Source organism: Cheilinus undulatus, linkage group 1 (genome assembly GCF_018320785.1).
Source record: "Cheilinus undulatus linkage group 1, ASM1832078v1, whole genome shotgun sequence".
In the NCBI taxonomy this organism is placed as follows: Eukaryota; Metazoa; Chordata; class Actinopteri; order Labriformes; family Labridae; genus Cheilinus; species Cheilinus undulatus.
The window spans coordinates 9603877-9624943 of record NC_054865.1 but is presented as its reverse complement, the minus strand read 5'-3'; the positions used below and the strand labels follow the sequence as shown (position 1 = coordinate 9624943).

The following is a 21067-nucleotide window of genomic DNA, read 5'->3' as shown; positions in this document are numbered from 1 at the left end:
CACATTTTCAATCCCTTTCATTTAACAGAGCTTGTATTTTTTCATCTTTTCGTGCCTGCAACGGCCGAAGTATTACACCCATAATCCACACTGTGCATTTCTGTTAGAGTCAAATTGGGTTGGATTTAAAAGGATTTTCCACACTCATGGACTATGAATATACTACAAATAACTTTTTTTTTTTTTCTCCTGAGTTGGCCCAGAAAAAAAAAAAAAACGTCCAGGACAATGGTCTAAATTGGGCTCAGTTCCCTGTGTCCTAATAACCAGAAATGGCCTGTGCTCTTATTCTAGGAAGAGGATGATCTGTGGAGACGGGTATATATCAGTGACACTATAAAAAAACGTTCTCCACAGGTGGCCCATTTACTAAATTATACAGGCTCTGTCGCTGGCAATTGCTGGTGGAAAAAATGGGAACAAGATTTGGCACTAGATGAACCATCAAATAAAGGAATATATCCATCTGAACGTGGTGAGGTTTTGGCTCCAAGTTCGTTTTGGACCATGTGAAAGCTTTGTAGTTAATACAATGGATTACAACACAATTTAGCAAGAATTTGGCTAATGTTCATTGCCTGGTTTCATACAGCTTTGTGGTAGTGTCTTAAAAAGAGTTAGAGTTGGGTGATATGGCCCTTAAACTCATATTTTATATCCTAGTATTTTTTTTGATAATTTAATTTTATAATAATTTTAAGGATTACACATTTTGATGCATATCCAGGGGCTATTACCTCCTTTTCTACCTAAAACAAACATGTGATGGCATAATCAACACAAATAAAGCTCTTAAATAAAGAGAAGTGGTGTAATAGGTATCTCTATGTTACCGCACCTGTGTTTATAATTGATTTAGTTTAGCTTTAGTAGATGTACTGGTTAGTGTATGGAGCTTCAGTGTTTATAGCTGCTTTTGTCCAAACTGAGTCATCAGTTAAAACACACCTTCAACCCTTCAGGTCCCAGACTATTTTTGTCACACCTGGACTATTTGTCTTAAAAAGCTTGGAAAACGTTGACCCTGTGTAGCACAGCCAAGCACTACACATCCTTTTTCAGGACAACCTGGGCTTTAACAATATGTGTACTGCAGCAATGTCACTTTAATTTTTAAAAAGTTATGGGACTGTAAATACAAAAGAACAACCTAAACAGAAATCAAAACTCATAGGGGGATTCACTTTTTGCAACAACTTAACTAAAGAATTTGCTCTTAAGGCATGCAGACGCTGATATGTCCTAAATTTTGCCAGCCCACATTTTGCAACAGGAAAAATTGTACATTAGTGGCTGTGCACTTAGATCACCAACATTAAAATGACAGAGTGAGACAGAAACAAAGAGAGAGAGAGAGAGAGAAAAAAAACATTTTATACCAAGATTTTGTTCATGCTGAGACATACAGTGAAGGCACACCTGCCGGCACATTAGATGATCATAAAATCCCATGGAACACATAGTTATCATACAAATTAGTATATTTGTAAATTAGTCACTGGTCAGTTAAAGCAGAGATAAGTCATTTTATGCTGACTGTTCAGATTTTTTTTTCATGAGAACCAATGACACCACACGTTTACACAAACGTAATCTATAATTAGAATGAACGGAGCAGGACGATAGATATTTCTTACCACTACTCACACCATACTAGTTAATATGAGATAGCACCAGCTGTTATCAGATGCTACAGTGTTCTTTACACTCTTTTACAGGAAAATCAAAGTAATTTAGGACCAGTGTTGTTGCCTTTGTGGATAAGCTGCTATTTGTAATGAGGCTCATTTGCATGTGAGTGGAGCCAATTTGCACTGAATTTTTACTACTTTACATACATGTAAATGGAACAGGGCACTGTTTGCATGCTTATTGTGGCCAGTTAGCATGGATTTCCCCTTTGCACATGCTCTGTGGATAAGACACCATCTTGTTGCCATTTCCACAGCAAAAAAACTTGCAAAAAGCTGTGCTTTTCTTTTGCGAATCTGCCCAAAAGATGTTCTAATGTGAGACACAGTAACAACTGGGGAAGCACTCGGAGAGCGCGGACGAATGAAGAATCCATTAAAAAATTCCTGGATCCGTCCCCATGTGCCCCCCACCACGGCATTCACCGATTACTCCCTCCCTAGTGGGGTGGAAACACGGTGAGGCAAAGCACTGGCTTCGCTACAGGTGGATTGTCATGGTGGAAGCTGGTGCCAACGGATGCACTGTCTCACCCATGGTCTCACTGGAAGACTGGAAGTCATGGCAGAGGGTAAATATTCCTCTATTCCTCCCAGCATTGTGAGTATTCTCGCTAGAATTCGCTGTCTTTCTCTCTGTTACGCTCCGACTCGTCTCCTCGACCTGACGTGTGTCTTCCAAACTCTATAAACTCCAAAACTTTGAACAGAAACACACCCACAAATGCTGCTGGGATTGAATTTACTCATGTCCGCCATCTCCTGGTGTAAAATGGTAACAGCACAGACTTCCGCCATTAGCCCTATCTCCCAATAGTGCAGAATCCTTAAAAAAATTCCTGGATCCAGACGGTGATCCGGATCACTCCCAACATCTAATCAGTTATTCCTTATGCCGTTCCTGAAATTTCCCGAAAATTTCATCAAAATCTGTCCACAGCTTTTTGAGTTATGTTGCTAACAATCTAATAAATGAACAAACCTACACGATCACATAACCTCCTTAGTGGAGGTAATAATGACGGTGACTTGTTTCTTGTACAAACTTGTTCTCTGATTTTCTCTGACAAAAAAATAATCACAATTTTCACATATTTACAAAAAAAAAAAAGTCTTTGTATGTCTTAGTATTGGATATATTTAAGTCATTATTCAAAGCAGTTCCTGTCTGCAGAGACACAGAGGGCCACATCACAGCCTCTCTGTCTCTCTCTCTGTATTATGAAATATTCAGACCCTCTCCGTCAGATCTAAGTGTTATGACATGCACAATTTGACAAGGTATGCCACTGGTTGTCACAGCCCATCACAAAACATTGTGAGATACAACAGAATCACCTGCTAGCAGCAGAAATGATTGAAAAGGAATAAAAAGATGTCAATACCATATTTTTTTTTTAAAGGCTTGTTTTTTAAAGTCACTCAAAGTTCCAGGCTAGAAAAGCTTCCATAAGGAATTTGAAGGCTTGGATAGAGTCACTGGAATGGAACAATGACGACCTCCAAGAGGAAATAAAGAGGCAACAATTTATGGTTCAGAAGTAATTTAAGTTTTAGTAAACTGCGTCACTTCGTACACAACAATGCCAGGCTCACAGGGTTAAAGAGCTGCATTTATTCAGATTTCATACTAAAGAAACTGAATTTTCATTTTCTTCATATGACATTTGTACACATCATGATAAAGCGGTTTTTTTTTCTTATACCCTAAAGATCAAAATTATGAGCTGTCATTAAACACATCACATTGTAATTGTATACCACCTCATTTAGTTGCTAATTAGCATTTGTCTCGCCAAGTTTTGACTTGGATTTCAATTTTGAGTTCATATTTTCAAACAGTGGAGAAGTATCATGGTATTTGAATTTCCATCAGCAGCACTAGCATATGAGTCTTGGCTTGTTGCTGTAACTAAAATTCAACATACGCTTCATCAGAGTTTTATAATCAGTAACCCATTTTTTGCCCATTCTTGTCTTTGTCAAATAAAAAAGGTCACAAACAAGCATTTTTCATCATAGTTTTTATGAAGGAAATGAACAGGTCTGAACTACATTTAAACAGAGCTATTAGCTTGAATTATTCTTTAAATGCATGCACATTGGATATCGGCAAAAATCCACTGTAATGCATCCTTACAAAACAGTCAGCACAGTGTTGTAGAAAACCATGAAGCTCTCACTAACACGTAGAGGAAAATTTACTCAAGTCCAGCTTTTTGCAAGGTCGATCTCTTTTCTCTTCCTAGTTTCGTCAGTCATCATGCTCTCCTGTGCCTAAGCCTCAGCTAGTTTATTAAACATCACACAGAGGGGTGTAAAGGTTTGGTTTTAAGCTGAAGGCTGGTGTGTAAACTAGTGCTGTAAGGCCATGCACACTTTCTGGAGGAGATATGCAGCTCACTGCCTGAGTTGCATAGCGCTGAAACTTCTATTTAATAGTCAAAAAGTTTTATATAAGTGCAGCTTTAATGTTTCAGGTCACTGTTCTGTTCAGGTCTTTTAAAATCAGGGGCTATTTACAAAATCCTCAACATATTTTACAGTGTTTATGGTGAGATTTTCTAAAATGCCCTTAGGAATGAACATCAGAATATTTACCTCTGAAAAACTGTTTGGTTTAAATTTAGACATGCTTGATAGAAAAGCCAAATCAGTGGAAAAAGTGCCTTAATATTTCCTGGATGCACAAAAAGGTGTGATCACACCCGGGGATGCTTTCACACCTGTTGTGCATGAAGAGGCTGAATAAAACTATTCAGCGCTTACAGCAGAACAAGTTCAGTTTGACAGGTGAGAATGGCTGTACCAAAATGTGGTGGAAAATAAGCAGCTTTTCTCTTGTTAAAAGAGCTGTTCTCACACACTTCCATACCCAGAGGGGGCTCATTCAGACTCAGTGCCGGCACTTCAAAAAAAAAAAAAAAAAAAAAAACACTGTAGTGGGCATTTTGCACCTGCTTTTGATCTGCTTAAGGTTTCAAGCGTCCCTTTAAATCTCTGTTCCTCATCCTTTCAATGCACACCTCAACATCCGAGAGCATCGACAGCACAGAGGAGTCGGAGAAGTATTTTTGGCTCAGAAATGAGAGGAAGATGAATGAGCAACAGAGGAGGATGGTTTCATCAGATTCAAAGGTAGGTGTTTAGCAGGAAGCTAAGTAGCCTTTAATATATTAGAGAGTGAAACTGTCAGATAATAACATTAGAGAGGTTCTCAAAGCTACACATTAATGGATATTACTTAAGGGCATCGCTGTAAAAGCCCTGAATCTTACAGGATTTGGTTCTGTGAAGCAGTTCTGGCTGTCAGTGTCTGACTCCATTGTTAGCTTGAACAGCTACACTGTCGAGCCGTCAGCAGAGTCATTTAGGGGGCATCTGCCACATATTATTAAAGTACTTTTACAGTGTTAGAGCCTTCCATTTAGGACTATTATAGTAACCAATTAACATTCTGTCTGAGTGGGTGAATGTTATCTCATAATCTCATATCACATTAACATAAGCGGTTCAGGCTGCCTAGAAGGACACATATAAGGGTTTATTTTCTAACACCTAAACAAAGAGGTGTTTCAGGGTAATTCTAGAGATAGTTCTGTATAAAGGCAGCGACATGAAAGATCTACCTTCAATTTCCACATACTCTGCACAGTGATCCACACATGAAGTGCACCCTATGGCCATTCAGGGTGTAAATGTACACGTATTGGTACCATACTGATACAGTACAGGGCTTTTGGTGTAGTATATAGATACATGTAGGCTAGAGATAAGCTCCCAGAGACAAATGAGTGTGCAGCCATGCTGTCTTGTCAACCACACAAGCACGGCAAACGGTTAAACAGGGCATGAAAAGTGCTCCCAAACTTTATAGTAGGCTCCATTGCTAAAGAAATCCAGTGCAGAAGTCTATGCTGAAATTGGCAGTAAAGCTGTAGATATGCTCACTTAATGAGCTCACTAATCATTATATCATGGTGTGTTCAAGGTCACCTGGGAAATATGATAATAAGAGGATAGAGTATCGGTATTTCAGAAATATATATTATCCCATTTCTAGTATACGCAGAATTTATTTCAGTATCTTTTCTTGTTGAAGACTTTTTGGTAGGAGGTTGCAGCACTATTCCTAATTCAAATGTGATTTTTTTGTGCAATATATTCCATTCTTCTTAAATGTAAAAGGAAAAAAAGTATACCAGAGAGCCAGAACTACAGATTTTGCAATTTAGACAATGTGTACAAGGGAAGTTTTTAAGTGAAAATTCTGTGTTGCAATTGTTTCAATTATTGTTTCAAAGATGTACCTAATCATGACTTTAAAACCTTGGAATGTACCAAACAAAATTTTTTTGTCTATCATTACACCCCTACTCTCTGTTTTATCTTTGCAGAAACATGCATGTGCTCTGGCTGATCAGCTGGGCATGTCAGAAGAACCACTCAGGTCTATGTTTGACAGAGACCACTCCCAAAACATGTCAATCCCTGAAAAGCAGATCGACTCAAACAAGGAGGAAAAATCTGGTCAACTTCACAGCGTATGGACTCCATCTAAGGTGGAGAGCCATGCAGTTTTATATGACACCACATCTTTTAAAGAAAATATAAGCCTTTTAAATCCTACTGTACTCTGCCATGGTGGAAAAAAACAGAATACTGTAATACAGAAGTGAACAGTAAATTGACTTTGTAAAGGCAGTTATTGTTGTTGACATACAAGTCCTGAGTGAACTCGTAGTTCTCCAGTGATCATGTGATCTCTCCTATCCAGCTTCTGTACTCAGAGTTCCTCCACTATGCATCCAATGGGTGAGAGCTTACACACTCAGTTAAAGCTCGCTGCTGGCAGAATGTGTGAAATATGCAGGTTAGTTTGGATTATTTGAGCACACTTTGTTCCTGGTGGATGTTTCTGCTTTATTTCTACTTTATTATCATAAAGTCATTATGTAATATGTTGCATACAGTTATATTAACAGTACAACATGGGGAATTTCTGCACTGAAATGTCTGAACTAATAAAAGTATATCTTAACATTCCATATTATGCAAAGACTGCTACATAGATGGTGTGAACTGATGGAAGCTGCTATTATGTTGCAGTATCTCATTCATGTCTAGTGCAGCTTAATTGGGCAGATAATGATTATTCTCCGCCATCAGCTGTATGTTCTGCTGCCCTGAGTTTGCTTGCCTTTCCACTGCCAATGTCTGTCCAGGCTTGCTCACAGAGCTGGGAATTTCAGCTCTTTTTAGAGACTTGGATCATTTGGCTCAGCTCAGTAATAAAATACACCCTTTTGGCTCCCATATGGCTCTTCATTTGAACCAGTTTGACATTTTATGTCTATTAAGTGAGAACAAAAATGGAAGAAAGAAAACAGTCTCTCAAACAGGAGCCAGCTAAAAAGCTTTAAGAACTAGCTTGACACATCACTATGCCTTGTCTCTTGTAATCCTGAAAGGGGCTGTTCCAATCTAACCAGTACCCTCCAAGTTTATTTTCTTAAAAGTATATCCCTGTTTCCTTTATAAGCCTGTTCTTGGGCTCTGCTCTTTGGCGGGGTAACCTGACAGAATGGTGACAAGAAATTAGGACTGTGTGGGCTGTTATTGTAGAACATTTCCCAAACTTTTGAATGTGGAAGTGCAAATAATTGCATAACATATCAAACCAGACCACACTGTTGTGGTTAATAGTTATATTTCATTGATTTTATGGCATTGCATGTCAGGTTCTTCAGTGGCTCATTCACCTAAAGATCAGCCACATTGACAAAAGTTATCACACTATGCTATAACATTTGGTTTACAAGCTTAAGAACTGGAGCAACTTCTCACCTTTTGTTTGTGAGCGGCCAGATATCCGTGCATCTTCTCTGGCTGGATGAAGGACGGGCCGCCGTACACAGCGAAGCGAACATCCAGCATTCGCTCTTTCACGTCCATCAGGCTAAAGATGTTGACGTCGTCAGGTGGAACGGAGAGCATCTCAGAGAGGAAGTCCACCAACAGCTCATAGCGACTTCGCTGCTTCCCTCTCAGTTCAATGAACTCCTTCGCCGTGATGTCTGTGAAACACACACAACCACACACATCAGTGAAATCTTTGACTGTGTGGAAGTGGCCTCATTATATCCACCCCTGCTCAAGGATAAATCCAATTATTTTCAAACTGGGCGCAAGTGCTTAGCTAAAAAAAGAAAAAAAAAAAAACAGCCTGAAACTCACTGACTGGAGCTGTAATGATAAATTATTGAAAATGACTGACTTTATCTCACAAAAATCTATTGTTCTGCATATGAGTCTGAGCAGATTTATTAGCGTTTCTCTGTGTGAGTGTAAAGGTTTCTGCAGATAAAGGTAGTCTGTTAAAAATGGATTATAATAGCTAATATTGCCAGTCAAGGGTAAACACACATTTATAATTGAATGTTTGAGAATTTTAAACATACTCAGCAGTGAGGAATCATTTTCATGATTTTTTTCCCAGATCTGTCTGGCACCTGCTGTTGGGTCATTCTCCAATCAGAGATACATGAAATAACATATCAAGTTTAATACACCTGGTTAAGGGACAGCAGCCACACCACATATGCATCCAACTCCATGGCACAGATTTTTAACCACACCTCATCCATTTCTTCTCCCTTTGATTCAGCTTTCACATCCCTCCCTCCCCCAAAAACCCTCTTCTTTTCCTCTGTTTTTTCCTGCTTGTTCCTCCTTCTCTTTTACTGTAAGCACTCTGTCTGTAAAAGTTCAACAAATGACTTCCCATCCTCGGTCTCCACCTCGTCAATTCAACATAGCTTGAATGGTTTCCAGGCCAGTTGTTCCATCTATTACCTTTGAAGTTCTGTGGCAGGAGGGATATGGTATGGTATGGGGCTGTTTTTCAGAGTTTGGGCCAGGCCCCTTATCTCCAGTGAAGGCCAGTCTCAGTGCTTCAGCATACCAAGACATTTTGGACAATGCTATGCTTCCAACTTTGTGGCAACAGTTTGGAGAAGGCCCTTTGTAATTCCAACATGACTGTGCCCCAGTCTACAAAACAAGCACTATAAAGACATGGTTGGATGAGTTCAGAGTGGCTGACAAGCTCACACAGATCCCCGACCTCAACCCAAACGTGCACCTTTTTGGATGAATTGGAGCAGATTTTGCAAGCCAGGCCTTCCTGTCCAACATCAGTGCCTGACCTCATAAATGCACTACAGCATTGGTTCCCAACCTGGGGTCTGGGCCCCCCCAAGGAGGCACCAAAGATCTTAGGGGGGGCATGAGGCTTTGTCTGCTATGAGGCTGCCAAAATTAGATTTGCAAATATTGACTAAAACCACGATACAGCAGTTATTAAGTAGTTTATACAAAGTCTGTCGATAAGAAAATCATAGGCCTTTTCTAAAGTTTAATCAGTGAAACGATTAAAATCTGTGTTGATTTTTGGCAGCAGTGTGTTACTTGTTCCTCATCTCTTGGGTCCTGGGGGGGTGGGGGCTCCGCTTTTATTAGGTGCATGTTGGGGGGGCGGCTGCAAGGAAAAATGGTTTGGAAACACTGCTCTACAGAATGAATGGACACAAATTCCCACAACAACATTCCATAATCTTGTGGAAAGCCATCTGAAAAGGGTGGAGGCTGTAATTGCTGAAAAAAAGTGGGTCCTATGTCAGTATAAAAGTACATGTATTTGAATACAATGTCATTACAGTCCCTTAGTGTGATGATCAGACAGCCAAATACTTTTGTCTACATACTTACTCTTTAATGCTGTCTACCTAATCGCTCCTTGTGTATTACCAACTATATGCACAGTAGAGAAATATCAAGAATTCTGAACGTCCAACAGTCCAACACTAACTTTTTTTTGTAGTGTCAGTCAGAGTTTTATCACCAAAGATTGAAGTTTTAGCTAGTCCTAGTCTAGTCTTCCTCATGGAGAAAAGATAGTTGACTAACACTTCTAGTCATAGTTTAGTCCACAAAATTAACCATACATCATGCAACCCTTTCCTTCACCACTTCATCCCTTGACCCTCATCTTCATCCCCTCTTCCTTTTACTTTTAACTACATACTTAAGCCATCTACCAATATTATCCCATCCCTTCATCCCTGGAGCCCTTTCCCTCATCTCCTAATCCCTCAACCCTTAACCCCTTCATCCCCTCTTTCCTTCATCCTTCCATCAAAGTCATTTCAATTCTTGTAAGCTTCATGCATAATACATCTATTCCTTTTCTTTGTTGATGAAAACCAGAAAAATGTAGCCAGTAAGCTTACTGTGTGTTGACAAAAGACCTGTGTAAAGATTAGGAGCATATCTTATGGGCCATGGCAGAAATGAGGCCAAAGACAATGGAAATATTTAACCCTCTAAGCACTAAGCTATTTTTCAACCATTGTGCCATGCCGGGACTTTTGTCTTAAAACCTTGTAAAACATCAACCCTGTGACCTGGCATGCCAGATGGATGTGTGAAACCACTCACAGACAGCGACTGGGAAAGAGGAAGACCCTTGAAAAAAAAAAAAAAAAAAAAATGGAGGGTGACTGGATGAACGTTCTGTCTGTCACATTTTTAGGGGCCAATCAGAGCAACAAAACACGTGACGTAGCCGCTACCAAGCTGCACCCCTACTGAAGGAGTTACCTCCATAAAGAACTGCATAACAGGAACCATGGCAACTGCAGACATGTCAGTACACAACTTTTGTCACTTTTGGAAAGAAAAGCACTTAATGCAGAACTTTGTTCTTCTTTTAATAAAGTGTTACGGCTGTGGCTGTATTGTGTTGTATTACTGTGTTTTGTATTTTGTATCGTTCTTTTGTGACTGAGTGAGTGCTCTGCTGTCGTGTGGATCTTTGTCTTGTTTCGTGCGAGAGTTAGTCCTTTTTTTGTCCCGTGTGTTTGTGAGTGAGTGTGCGGTCTGTCGTGTGAGTGGATCTTTGTTGTGTCCAGGTGGTGCTGCGTAATTGGCCAGTAGGGTGGCGTCAAGGAGACGTGGCGCTGGTTGGTTCTCCACGTCTTTAAAATACGGTGGCCTGCAGTTGACAGGAAGCCTCACTGACAGCAGCACCTCTTTGTTTCATCCCAGACTCCAAAACTTTAGTGACAACTGCGTTTCTTAGCATTTCAGCATAGTTTAGCTGTAGCTTTGATTTTGTTTTGTAGTCTTAGTTTGTCCCTTCTGAGTAATTTTGTTTATTTTATTTTTTTTATTTTTTTTGATAAATTTTACTTTTGAGAGCTAGATCACCTCCTTAGTTTGGTTTCAGTCTTTTTGTTTGAAATTATAGCCTATTGAGTGACCTGTTTAATTTAAAAAATTGTAAATAAACTTTGTAAAAATTTGTCATTGGATCCTGCCTGTTAGTTTGGAGACTAGGAAAAATATTCACTTTTTCTAAAAATATTATGTAAGGTACCTTGGACAATTTTGGACAATTCCATGCTCCCAACTTTGTGGGAACAGTTTGGGGATGGCCCCTTCCTGTTCCAACATGACTGTGCACCAGTGCACAAAGGAAGCTCCATAAAGACATGGATGAGAGAGTTTGATGTGGATGAACTTGACTGGCCTGTACAGAGTCCTGACCTCAACCTGATAGAACACCTTTGGGATGAATAAGAGCAGAGACTGAGAGCCAGGCCTTCTCGTCCAACGTCAGCGTGTGACCTTACAAATGCACTTCTGGAAGAATGGTCAAAAATTCCCATAAACACACTCCTTAACCTTGTGGAAAGCCTTCTCAGGAGAGATGAAGCTGTTCTAGCTGCAAAGGGTGGGCCAACGTCATATTAAACCCATGGATTAAGAATGAGATGTCACTTAAGATCATATGCGAGCCAAGGCAGGTGAGCGAATACATTTAGCAATAGAGTGCAAATATACACCCCAAGTTGGTTTGTCCGTGTGTTTCATGGTCGCTCCAACTGTGCCCATGTGGATTTCTACCTGAGATGGGGCCTTTATGGGTCCCCATGGTCTCCCAGTTGGAGCATCTTTCTGGAGACTCCATATTGGTTATTTATGCATATAACCCATATGAGGCCCACATGGACATGCTAGCTGGATATGTGGCCTTGTTAATCTTCTAATATGGCAATTGCCAAGGATATGTATTTAAAAGACAATGAAACCTCCAAAATCATTATTATGTTCAGAGAAAATTCCTAGATTATAACAGGAAAAAGTCCTGCTTTGTTCTGGCAACATAAAAGGGACTAAACCTATACTTAGAGAAAAAAGGGACTATACTCTAAAAGATAAAGGGCCTGACTGATCTTCCCTACTACAGAGAGAATGTGCAATGGACACATTACCAAGGATGGATGCATGTTTTGTTTTGCTTCTACTAAATCACAGCCTTATAAAAAGGAGGTATGGATTAAAAGATGGCTTTCTAAGTCGAGGAGGTTGTTCTGGGGTTTAGTCACTCCACTAAGTTGCAGCTTAAACTCAGAGAAAAGAAAGTGTGTGGGAGGTGGCAGAAATGGAGGCAGTCTTTTATCCTTTACTCAGCCTTTTGCTATGATCTGTTCAACTCCGTGTCAACAGATTTAACAATGCTCTGTGCTGCTGGAGTGTTAAATGTTACATTAAAGAAAAGCTACCAAAAAAAGAAAAAAACAGTTTGAAGTTCTTTTTTAACAACAAGAACAAAAAGAGTCAGAGCAAGTGGTATGGCATGAATGTGAAAACATTTTCAGTTTAATTGTGTGTGTCAAGTGACTTCAACCAGATGAGGGACTGCTGGCTCGAAAAAATCTAATAGCCCAAAGATGGAAAGAAACAATTACAATGAAGCTTTCTGCCTGTAGAAATGGTCTGTCTCCCCATTTACTTTTTTTTAATCAGGTTGCTCCTCATGTTCATATGTTTGCAATCACATACATACTAAAACAAAAGCTCAAATACTGTGGCTATATCATGGGAATAAATACAGCGTATATTGATACAGATACAAACAACTGTTTTTGCACGCCGACAGCTGACGGATGATCAGCAGATGCTGCCATCACATACGGACATTGCTGTATGAATGTCGGACGTTTGCTGCCAAGTAAAGAGTGTCTCATATCTTAAAACGTATTTCCTCGGTCCTCTCCCCTCTGTTACATTTCCTCGTGTCTCTCTATGTTGGGAAGGATGAATATTCAAGCAAAAGACTCAAAAGAGTTGGCATGGATGCAATTTAAAAGAGTTGGGATGGATCTGGCGTATTTGATGTAAGCATCCACAGAGGAGGCATTAAGCTTTGTGCTTTGAAAAAAACAAGAAAGAGCTGGTGTATGTTTTGTTTTGAGATGTCTAACTTTGGTGTCAAGTTTTCATTACTGAGCTCCTGCACACATAAACCACACTGAGCCCTCTCCTCTGCATCCGCAAATTCTTTAGTGAAGCCAATGTTTATGATCTCTTATGATCTCTTTGACATCACACTGCCATTTTTAGTGCTTTCTCATTAGGTGATGGATTAGATGTTTTCATACAGGGCCCTGGCGTGATACCCCCCCTTCCCCTCCTCCCCACTGGTTTTCTCTCCCAGTAGCATAATTCCAGCCTGAGCCATCTTGTGCATGTGCACAGAGTAATACAGCAGGTGGCAGTGTGCATGCAGCTGCTTTGCAAATCCACCAAGAAGAAGAAAGATGAAGCAACTGTTAAGGTCATGACCTGAGCTACTTGTTTGTGTTTGTGTTTTTCTTTCTAATCATTGTTATGATGCCGTAAGGACCCTCGTCATACTTCCACATCTACTGTGCAGCTGAGAGGTCAACATGGGCCCATGCTGTGCTGATATGATGGTTCATGAGAAGAGAGGAGACATTTAGAATTGCTTTTGCAGTTGACTGATAACAGGTGAGTCATATCAGATCATTTATTTACTACAATCTGATCATTTCCGCAGTACATGTAGAAAAGTGTCGACAAACTGCTGGGATAAACTGAACTACGTTTTGTCTTTATATTTATGTCATATAGATGCTGAAACTCTGTTTTGTATCAGGAACATTCACATCTCATCTCATGTGTAGCATGCCAGAGCCCGTGTGAATCATGCCTGAGGCCCGGAGCCTAAGTGTGGTACAGTTGCATTTACACTGACTATATGGAAGCAGACTATGGGCTCAAGAGAACTTGGATCCAGGCCCCTTATGTGACAGCATCCTCAGAGTCAGGTAGCGCTTGATCTAGCCCAGGTGCCTGGTCAAGCTGGAGAGCATGTGAATGTGTCACTGAGGGTTGCATGAAGATGAAGGAGGGGAGGGATGGTGAGAGTGATAGCACCTCACACAACACATGGAGACAAACATCAAGTCTACTTAAATGAAATAATAGCCCTATTTTAGATATTTTTCAACCTCAGTTCCAAAAAAGCTGTGGCGGCGTGTAGAATACACATAAAAACAGAATACAATGATTTGTAAATATCATAAACCCATATTTTATTCAAAAGAGAACATGAACGGCATGTTGAAACACAGACATTTTTCCATTTCATAAATAAAAGAAATAGCTTATTTTGAAAAAAAGTAGAGACTGCCATTGTGTGGCATTCCCTCTACTATTAATAACAGTCTGAGAATGTCTGGGATGTCTGGGAAAATGTTCTTGTCTGATGTAGGATTCTAGCTGCTCAACATTCCTGGGTCTGCTTTGCTGGATTTTTGTCTTATGATGCTCCAAATGTTTTCTGTTGGTCAAAGGTCTGGACTGTAGGCAGGCCAAACTCCTCCACTGCAAAGCCATACTGTTGTGAAGGATGCGGTATGTGGTTCAGCGTTGTCTTGCGGATATAAATATAAAGGCCTTTCCTGAAAGAGATGCTGTATGGATGGGAGCATTTGCTGCTCTAAAACCACTCTCTGCTGTCTAGCATTGATAGTTCCTTTCCAGATGTGCAAGCTGCCCAAGCAACCCCATACCATCAGTGATACAAGCTTTTGAACTGTGCACTAATAATTAGGCAGGATGGTCCCTTTCCTCTTTAGTCTGTAGGACACGACATTTGATTTTAAACTGGCAATTAATGGCAGAGAATATCATGGTCCAACCCAAGTATCCTGAATTGAAAAAGAGTTTTCAAATTTTGATTCATCTGACCCCAGAACAGTTTTCCATTTTGCCTCAGTCCATTTATGTGTGGATGTGTGGAACAAATCCATCTGGCATGTCAGGTTAGTACCACTTACTCTCTCAAGCATTTGACTGCCCTTTGGTTGTCCTTACTTTTTTGAGCTGCCATCAATTTCAAATTAAGCTAATATATTTCATGAAGCGTTAAATTGTCTCAGGTTTAGCATCTGATATGTCATGGATGTTCAATTTTGAATACTTGTTTTTTGAGATTTGCAAATCATTTCATTCTGTCTCCATTTTCACTAAACACAGCGCTCCAACTTTTTTCAAATCTAATTTCAAAAACTGGTAGAAACCACCTTCCTGTCTGTGCGTCACCATGTTGTTGAGACTGATTATGATGTTAAAAAAATAAATCCTCCTTCTTGTCCTCAGACAGTTCTTTGTAGCCGAGCTCCAGCAGAGAGACAGTGACATAAATGTGGAGTTTTGTGCCAAGTAGAAATGTACCTTTGGAAAATACACAAGGACAATGACTGTGGGTTTTTCCTCCCATCTCTGACATTAAAATCACATCAGGAAGAGATCTCTCTCCCTCTCTCTCTGTACACATTGGCATGGGAGCGCTGTTCAAAAGTGAGATTTTACCTTGAGGGCTGATTCCAAGGGCTGCCAGAAACTGAAAACTACGTCACTAAAATGTCTTCATGCTCGTCACTCTGAGGCTCAAAGTGCTGCTCACAGAGATGGAGGTACAATAACTCCCACACATAAAGGGTTGGGCAGGGTGATTAGGTTTGTGGGTGTGTGTAGGGAGACAGAGCTCAGGCATTAAGAGACAAGACATGGGGCTCAAAATGAGCTCAGAATGGGCTCAGCGGATACGAGGAGAGGGATCGAGGCTAATGTCAGCTCCTATCAGTCAGTCCGGTGGGAGAAACAAGGACACAGGCAGACAGAGAGATCGTCAGGAGGGACGGGGGCTGGCGAGGGAGGGGAGTTACTCCTAACGCAGAGTGGCAGCCTTTGCACCTGGCTTTGATCCAGCCTCACTATTCACTGCTGCTTTCTCCTTCCCAGGGGCTTCATCGGAGTCGGGTGCTGAGGCAGTAGAGCACAGATGCTCTCCTGTCTGTAGGCTTTTGATTTCACACAAAGGGGAACAAACAGGAATACATATCCTACCAATGTAGAGAAGTGATATGAGAAAGACTGGAATGAAACACTGAGACAGACTGTTACTGGCTGCTTTGTCCTCCCATTCCAAAACGGCAAAAACTCCAGTCTAAGCAAATGCAATGTCTAAAATACATTCAGTAATACTTCAAGTTAGCCGAATCATCTAAAAAGTCCAGTTAGCATCATTATTTGAAGGAATGCCCAGACAAAATGTACTTTTAAGAGTTTTTCTGAAATAAGATCTTCTAGGTAGATATATGCAACTATTAAATGACAGAGAGTTTAGTTGAAAACTGTGACATTTGCCATGTTTTGTCATGCCTGAAAACAGAAAGCTTCAAAAACAGGGTTCCAGAGTGCAAACCTTTGAAATGGCACTGTCCTATTGTCTTCTAAACTTTGAAGGTAGTGGTTCTCAAGCTCTTTCTAATGGGCAACCGTTTAGCAGATAAATATATTTTCAAGCCCCACCACCACCACCACACACACACAACCTCCAGTGTACACATCAATGCTTAAACATATATCAGTATTTAAGCAGAAGTCACTCACAAAGGTACGTTGTCGAGTGTGGCTCTCCTCCCACCGTTTAAGGTTGAAACCAACAGCCAGAAATGACTCAAAATATAATCCTGGCAGTCTTCCATCTTCCTGGAAGTTGTCTTGCAACATTTTCCATCCTTTTGTAGCAGTGCAAAATAGTGGGCATTGATTTTATGTTGCCCCCCCTTGTTGTCAATTTTGGATCCACCTAGGAGCCCTGGGCCCCACTTTGGGAATCACTGCTTTAAGGATCAATCAATAGATCTTTAGCATCTGTCACACAGACAATCCCATCCATCCCCACCCTTGTTACTCTCTGTAAACCAGTGCCAAATAACTGCTGCCATCCACAAATTCCCTCACAGTAATCAGTGTAGTGCACATTTTGTACTCAGAAAGTTTATACAGCTTGAGATGTCCGTATTAGGTTTTTTCAAAGTGCTTTTTCTAAAGCTTCTTCTAAGCCCTTTTGTTGCTGCTTGCTTACATTGTGACTGAGCCTGAAAGTACTGCCTCTCGTTGCTGAGTCGTCCTGTCCCTTTCTTACCGGGCCCAAACGGTCCAGATGGGAGCTTTACAAGATGGATGCGCCAGTGAGAAACATGGAAACGGGCATCTCCATCTGCTTTGCAAGGTTAATTTTTGATGGTTTGCTTTGGCTTTATAAGTAATTTAGATACTCAACTTGTGTCATTATTAGAATAAAATGAGTAAAAAGCTGTTTTTTAGTTAGATTTGAAACTTAAGCTGATTAAATTTTCTTAATTTGGCAAAATTATTTTGGAACATTATGCCAATAAATCCCTTTTAAAGAGTTGAGTTTAGCTTCTGTGATGGGTTTTTGGAAGTTTCTGCACCTGTCCCTCAGCTTTGTACCATAATAAACAGAACACGCAGAGATAATGAAGCAAATTTTAACACATTTATCATTTGCATAATTGTCTACAGATGGCTCTCGGGTGTCACATTTCTACTAACTTAACTTGAGTCAATGTAGACTTTATTCTCTAAAATAAACACGACAAATCACAATTAACTCTCAGACTATGTTTGCAGAGAATCAGAAATGTTTGATACTTAGTTTAAAACAATTTTCTGTCAGGACCCTGATCAGTCATTAGAGGAACAGCTGCTGGAAAGACTTTGGGATTTCTGTCGCACCCAGAGAAAGCAAGAAAAGTTGACTATTTCTCCTGAGCCAACGGATCCAGAACCTGTTAAAGGAGCTCTATATCAAACTGTAATGTCTGAAATGTAAGAATAAAAACTCAGTGGACTGCTTGGCTGTTATTTTCCTTCATGAAGTGTCCAGGTGGTGGAAAATGAAAGTTCAGTGGTAAGAAAATAAAAGGAGTGGGATATTTTTTGGGGGGTAAAAATGTTATAAGCAAAAGTAATCCATGAGCAAAGTGGACATTTGTGCAAAGTTTGAGGAAAATCCCTCTGGCCGTTCTGAAGAAACTGTGGTCACCAGAATGGGCTGGAAAACAATGGATGAGCAGGAGGACCAATAACCTTGACCTCTGACCTCCATGATTGTAGCATTTCATCCTTTGGTCTGGGTCATCATTTGTGGAAAGTTTGTTGAAAATCTTTCAAAGTGTTTGAGATATTCCTAAGACTGGCCTGGATGAGCGGGCAGACTGACAACCTGAATACAAAACTCTGACCTTGGCTATAACCAGCGCTGAGGAATAACAATATTACCTATTTCCTGGTTCTTTCCTTCCAAATTAGATTTTCTTTCCTCATGTTGAAATCTTTTCAAAAGTTCAAAAGTTCAAAAGTTCTGACCTTTTGGTCAGAAAGAAAAAACCCAAATCAAAGACTTCAACAGATACCTTCTTTTAACAGATAAAATATTAACTTTGACAGAATTTGCAGTTAATCAAATATAAACTGTATTTCTATGCCATTTGACTCTTAGTGACTAAGTAAGGTTAGGAGAGTTCATTATCAGCAACGACTTTATTTGAATCTACAGTAAGTATAATTTTTGCGCTGAGATGTCTATAAATGTCTATATCTATATGAAATTGACCACTTCTGTATTTTATGTTTCAGAAGGGAAGCTGCTGTTCTGTTGCTGTATCTCATTCATGTTTTATGCTGCTTACTTGAGATGGACCATGATTATTCTCTGCCATTGGATGTAAGTTCAATCACCCCAGCTCATGTGAACCCCCTACTCTGTACTGATTTGGTTTCACTAGGCATTTCCAGGCCAAGTTTTTCTTAAACTTCAGTGGCTCTGAGGGACAATTACAGCCTCCCTGCATCTGTTTCTCTCTACTGTGAGTCATTCAGGCCATCTTCTTAATTTTCAAAGTCTGTGCACATGTTCTACTCAGCAAAGCACAACATGACGACGGAACAGCTTCCTATTGGTTGTCACAGCCCAGTTGCAATGCATTCTGGGATACAAACAGACAACATGGCAGTGGGCTAACAGGTATAGCCGGCTAACTGCAGAAATGATTGAAAAATTGATTATAGATGTATAAAAAGATGTCCAATATTGGAGTTACTGGTGTGGATTTAATCTTTAAAGACCAAGCCAGGATCCAGGCTCACTAGAAAATGTTCTGTAAGAGCTACAAATACAAAGGGAGGGTCATTGGAAAGACAAAACTGAAAGCTTTCAGACAGAAAAATAAGCCAGTGTGTATGATTTACAGTACAAAAGTTACCAAGGAATTTACCAAGGGTGTGCCTGCAGGTTAAGTGAAAGCTCTGCATTCAAATTTTTACTGATAAAATAGTTAGATCATGGCTGCATGGCAGCACAGGGGTTACCACTGTTGCCTCACAGCAAGAAGGTACTTGGTTTGCATGTAATCCCCGTGCATGCGTGGGTTCTCTCCAGGTACTCCGGCTTCCTCCCACCACTAAAAAAAATGCTCATTAGTTTAAGTGGTAACTCTAAATTGGCCAGAGGTGTGAACATTAGCGTGCCTGGTTGTCTGTCTCCCTGCAATTGACTGGCGACCAGTCCAGGGTGTAACCCCTCTCTCGCCCTATGACAGCTGGGATAGGCTCCAGCGACCCCAAAGTGGATAAGTGGTATAGAAAATGGATGGATGGATGGAAATAGTTAGATTGTCCAACTAGAATATTCTGCTAAAAGCAGAGGTAAAAATGTCATGAAAAATGCTCCATAACAGTTTTAGATATCTTATTGTTTATTATTAATATGAATTTGACAAGTCAGCACCTCAAAACTGTTCTTTATTAAAGAACTTTTTACTGCAGCAGGTCTTTTAAAAAGTTTAGTTCCTTTTGTTAATCAACCATTTCAGACCAATCAGAGGAGGATGTGATTGGTGCTGATCTGTAGGAAGCAGGCAAACATGGAGGCCTAATAACGATGGCAACATGATGAATTTAGCAAAAGAAACATCTGTTGATTTAACTAGAAGTTGCCGAGCAACTATGTCAGATGGAATCAGTTTGACTTTGGTTATTGATCAGGTGGAACTGACCTCAACAGTCAAAGCTAGAAAAAGTAGAAACAAGCAGAAAGGATTTTACATTATTTTGATCCACATTTTCTTAAAGCTTTCATCCTTAGACTATCTATGCAGACACATAAATATCAGGGAGACACATAATAAATTTGGTAATAGAAAAAAAATTTGGCGATAGGTAGCTTAAGTTAACCTCAGCATCTTGTTGTCCTCCAAGTTCTCCCACCTTTCAAAACTATCACTTAAACAATCACATATTACAGAGGACTCAATACCTACTAGAAAGTAGGTGTGACATTTCAGTAACAACTAAAGTCTACACTGAAACTATCTCAGCTGGTGCAACTCCTTAAATGTAGCACTTACACTCTGTCACAAGATAAAACTTACATTCAAGCCAGGCTACATTTGAACTTGAACTGGCATCTACTTGTAATCTTTTGTTTTTTGTTTTTGTTTTTTGTTTAAATTGAGAGCCCCCTAGTGGTAGACTTTACATACTGTCTTTTTAAAGGGGCTGCAGAATTGGATCTGAGCACCTTCACCATCCTTTATATCTGTTTTATTTAAGACAAAGAAAAAAACACAAGGAGAGAAAACCTTCATGACTAATGCATTTTAAGAACTTCTAATTTTACCAGTCACCCACAGGGAGAGCAGCAGACGCAATATGACTGATGCCTGATAAATAAATCACATATTCTCCCTGCAAGAGGCAGAGATATTAACCAGCTCTGTGCGTATGGATCACACATATATCTCAGAGGGCAGGTGGATGAAGAAAGAGGGTCAGAGAAGGAGAAGCACCCCTCTCTTTATATTCTCCTTTTGTCATGTTATACAAGCCACATCAACTCGCTGAATAAAGCTCATGTGCTGTGTGTGCTCATTATGTGCATCTCATTGTATTTTTCCTCTAAGCACTTTGCATTCACCCTCAGCTCATGTTATGTTCGTATTTCAAGGACTTTTTGTTTATTACATTTTTTACCTTTCCATTAATATCAAGAAAAAGAGAAGGAAAGTAAGCGAGCCTTAATCTCACCACGGCAGATTTAACCAGAGCTTTCTTTGTGCGTCCTTATTGCA

General features: G+C 40.0%; 1 protein-coding gene across 1 annotated transcript in view; it reads right to left on the bottom strand.

The window, feature by feature from the left end:
- Nucleotides 1-21067, bottom strand: part of si:ch211-186j3.6 (neural-cadherin) — a 617862-nt gene that overhangs the window by 201226 nt on the left and 395569 nt on the right. Inside the window, exon 25 of the mRNA XM_041792306.1 lies at nt 7539-7768. Coding sequence (XP_041648240.1) covers nt 7539-7768 — 230 coding nt within the window. The remainder of the gene's footprint in view (nt 1-7538; nt 7769-21067) is intronic.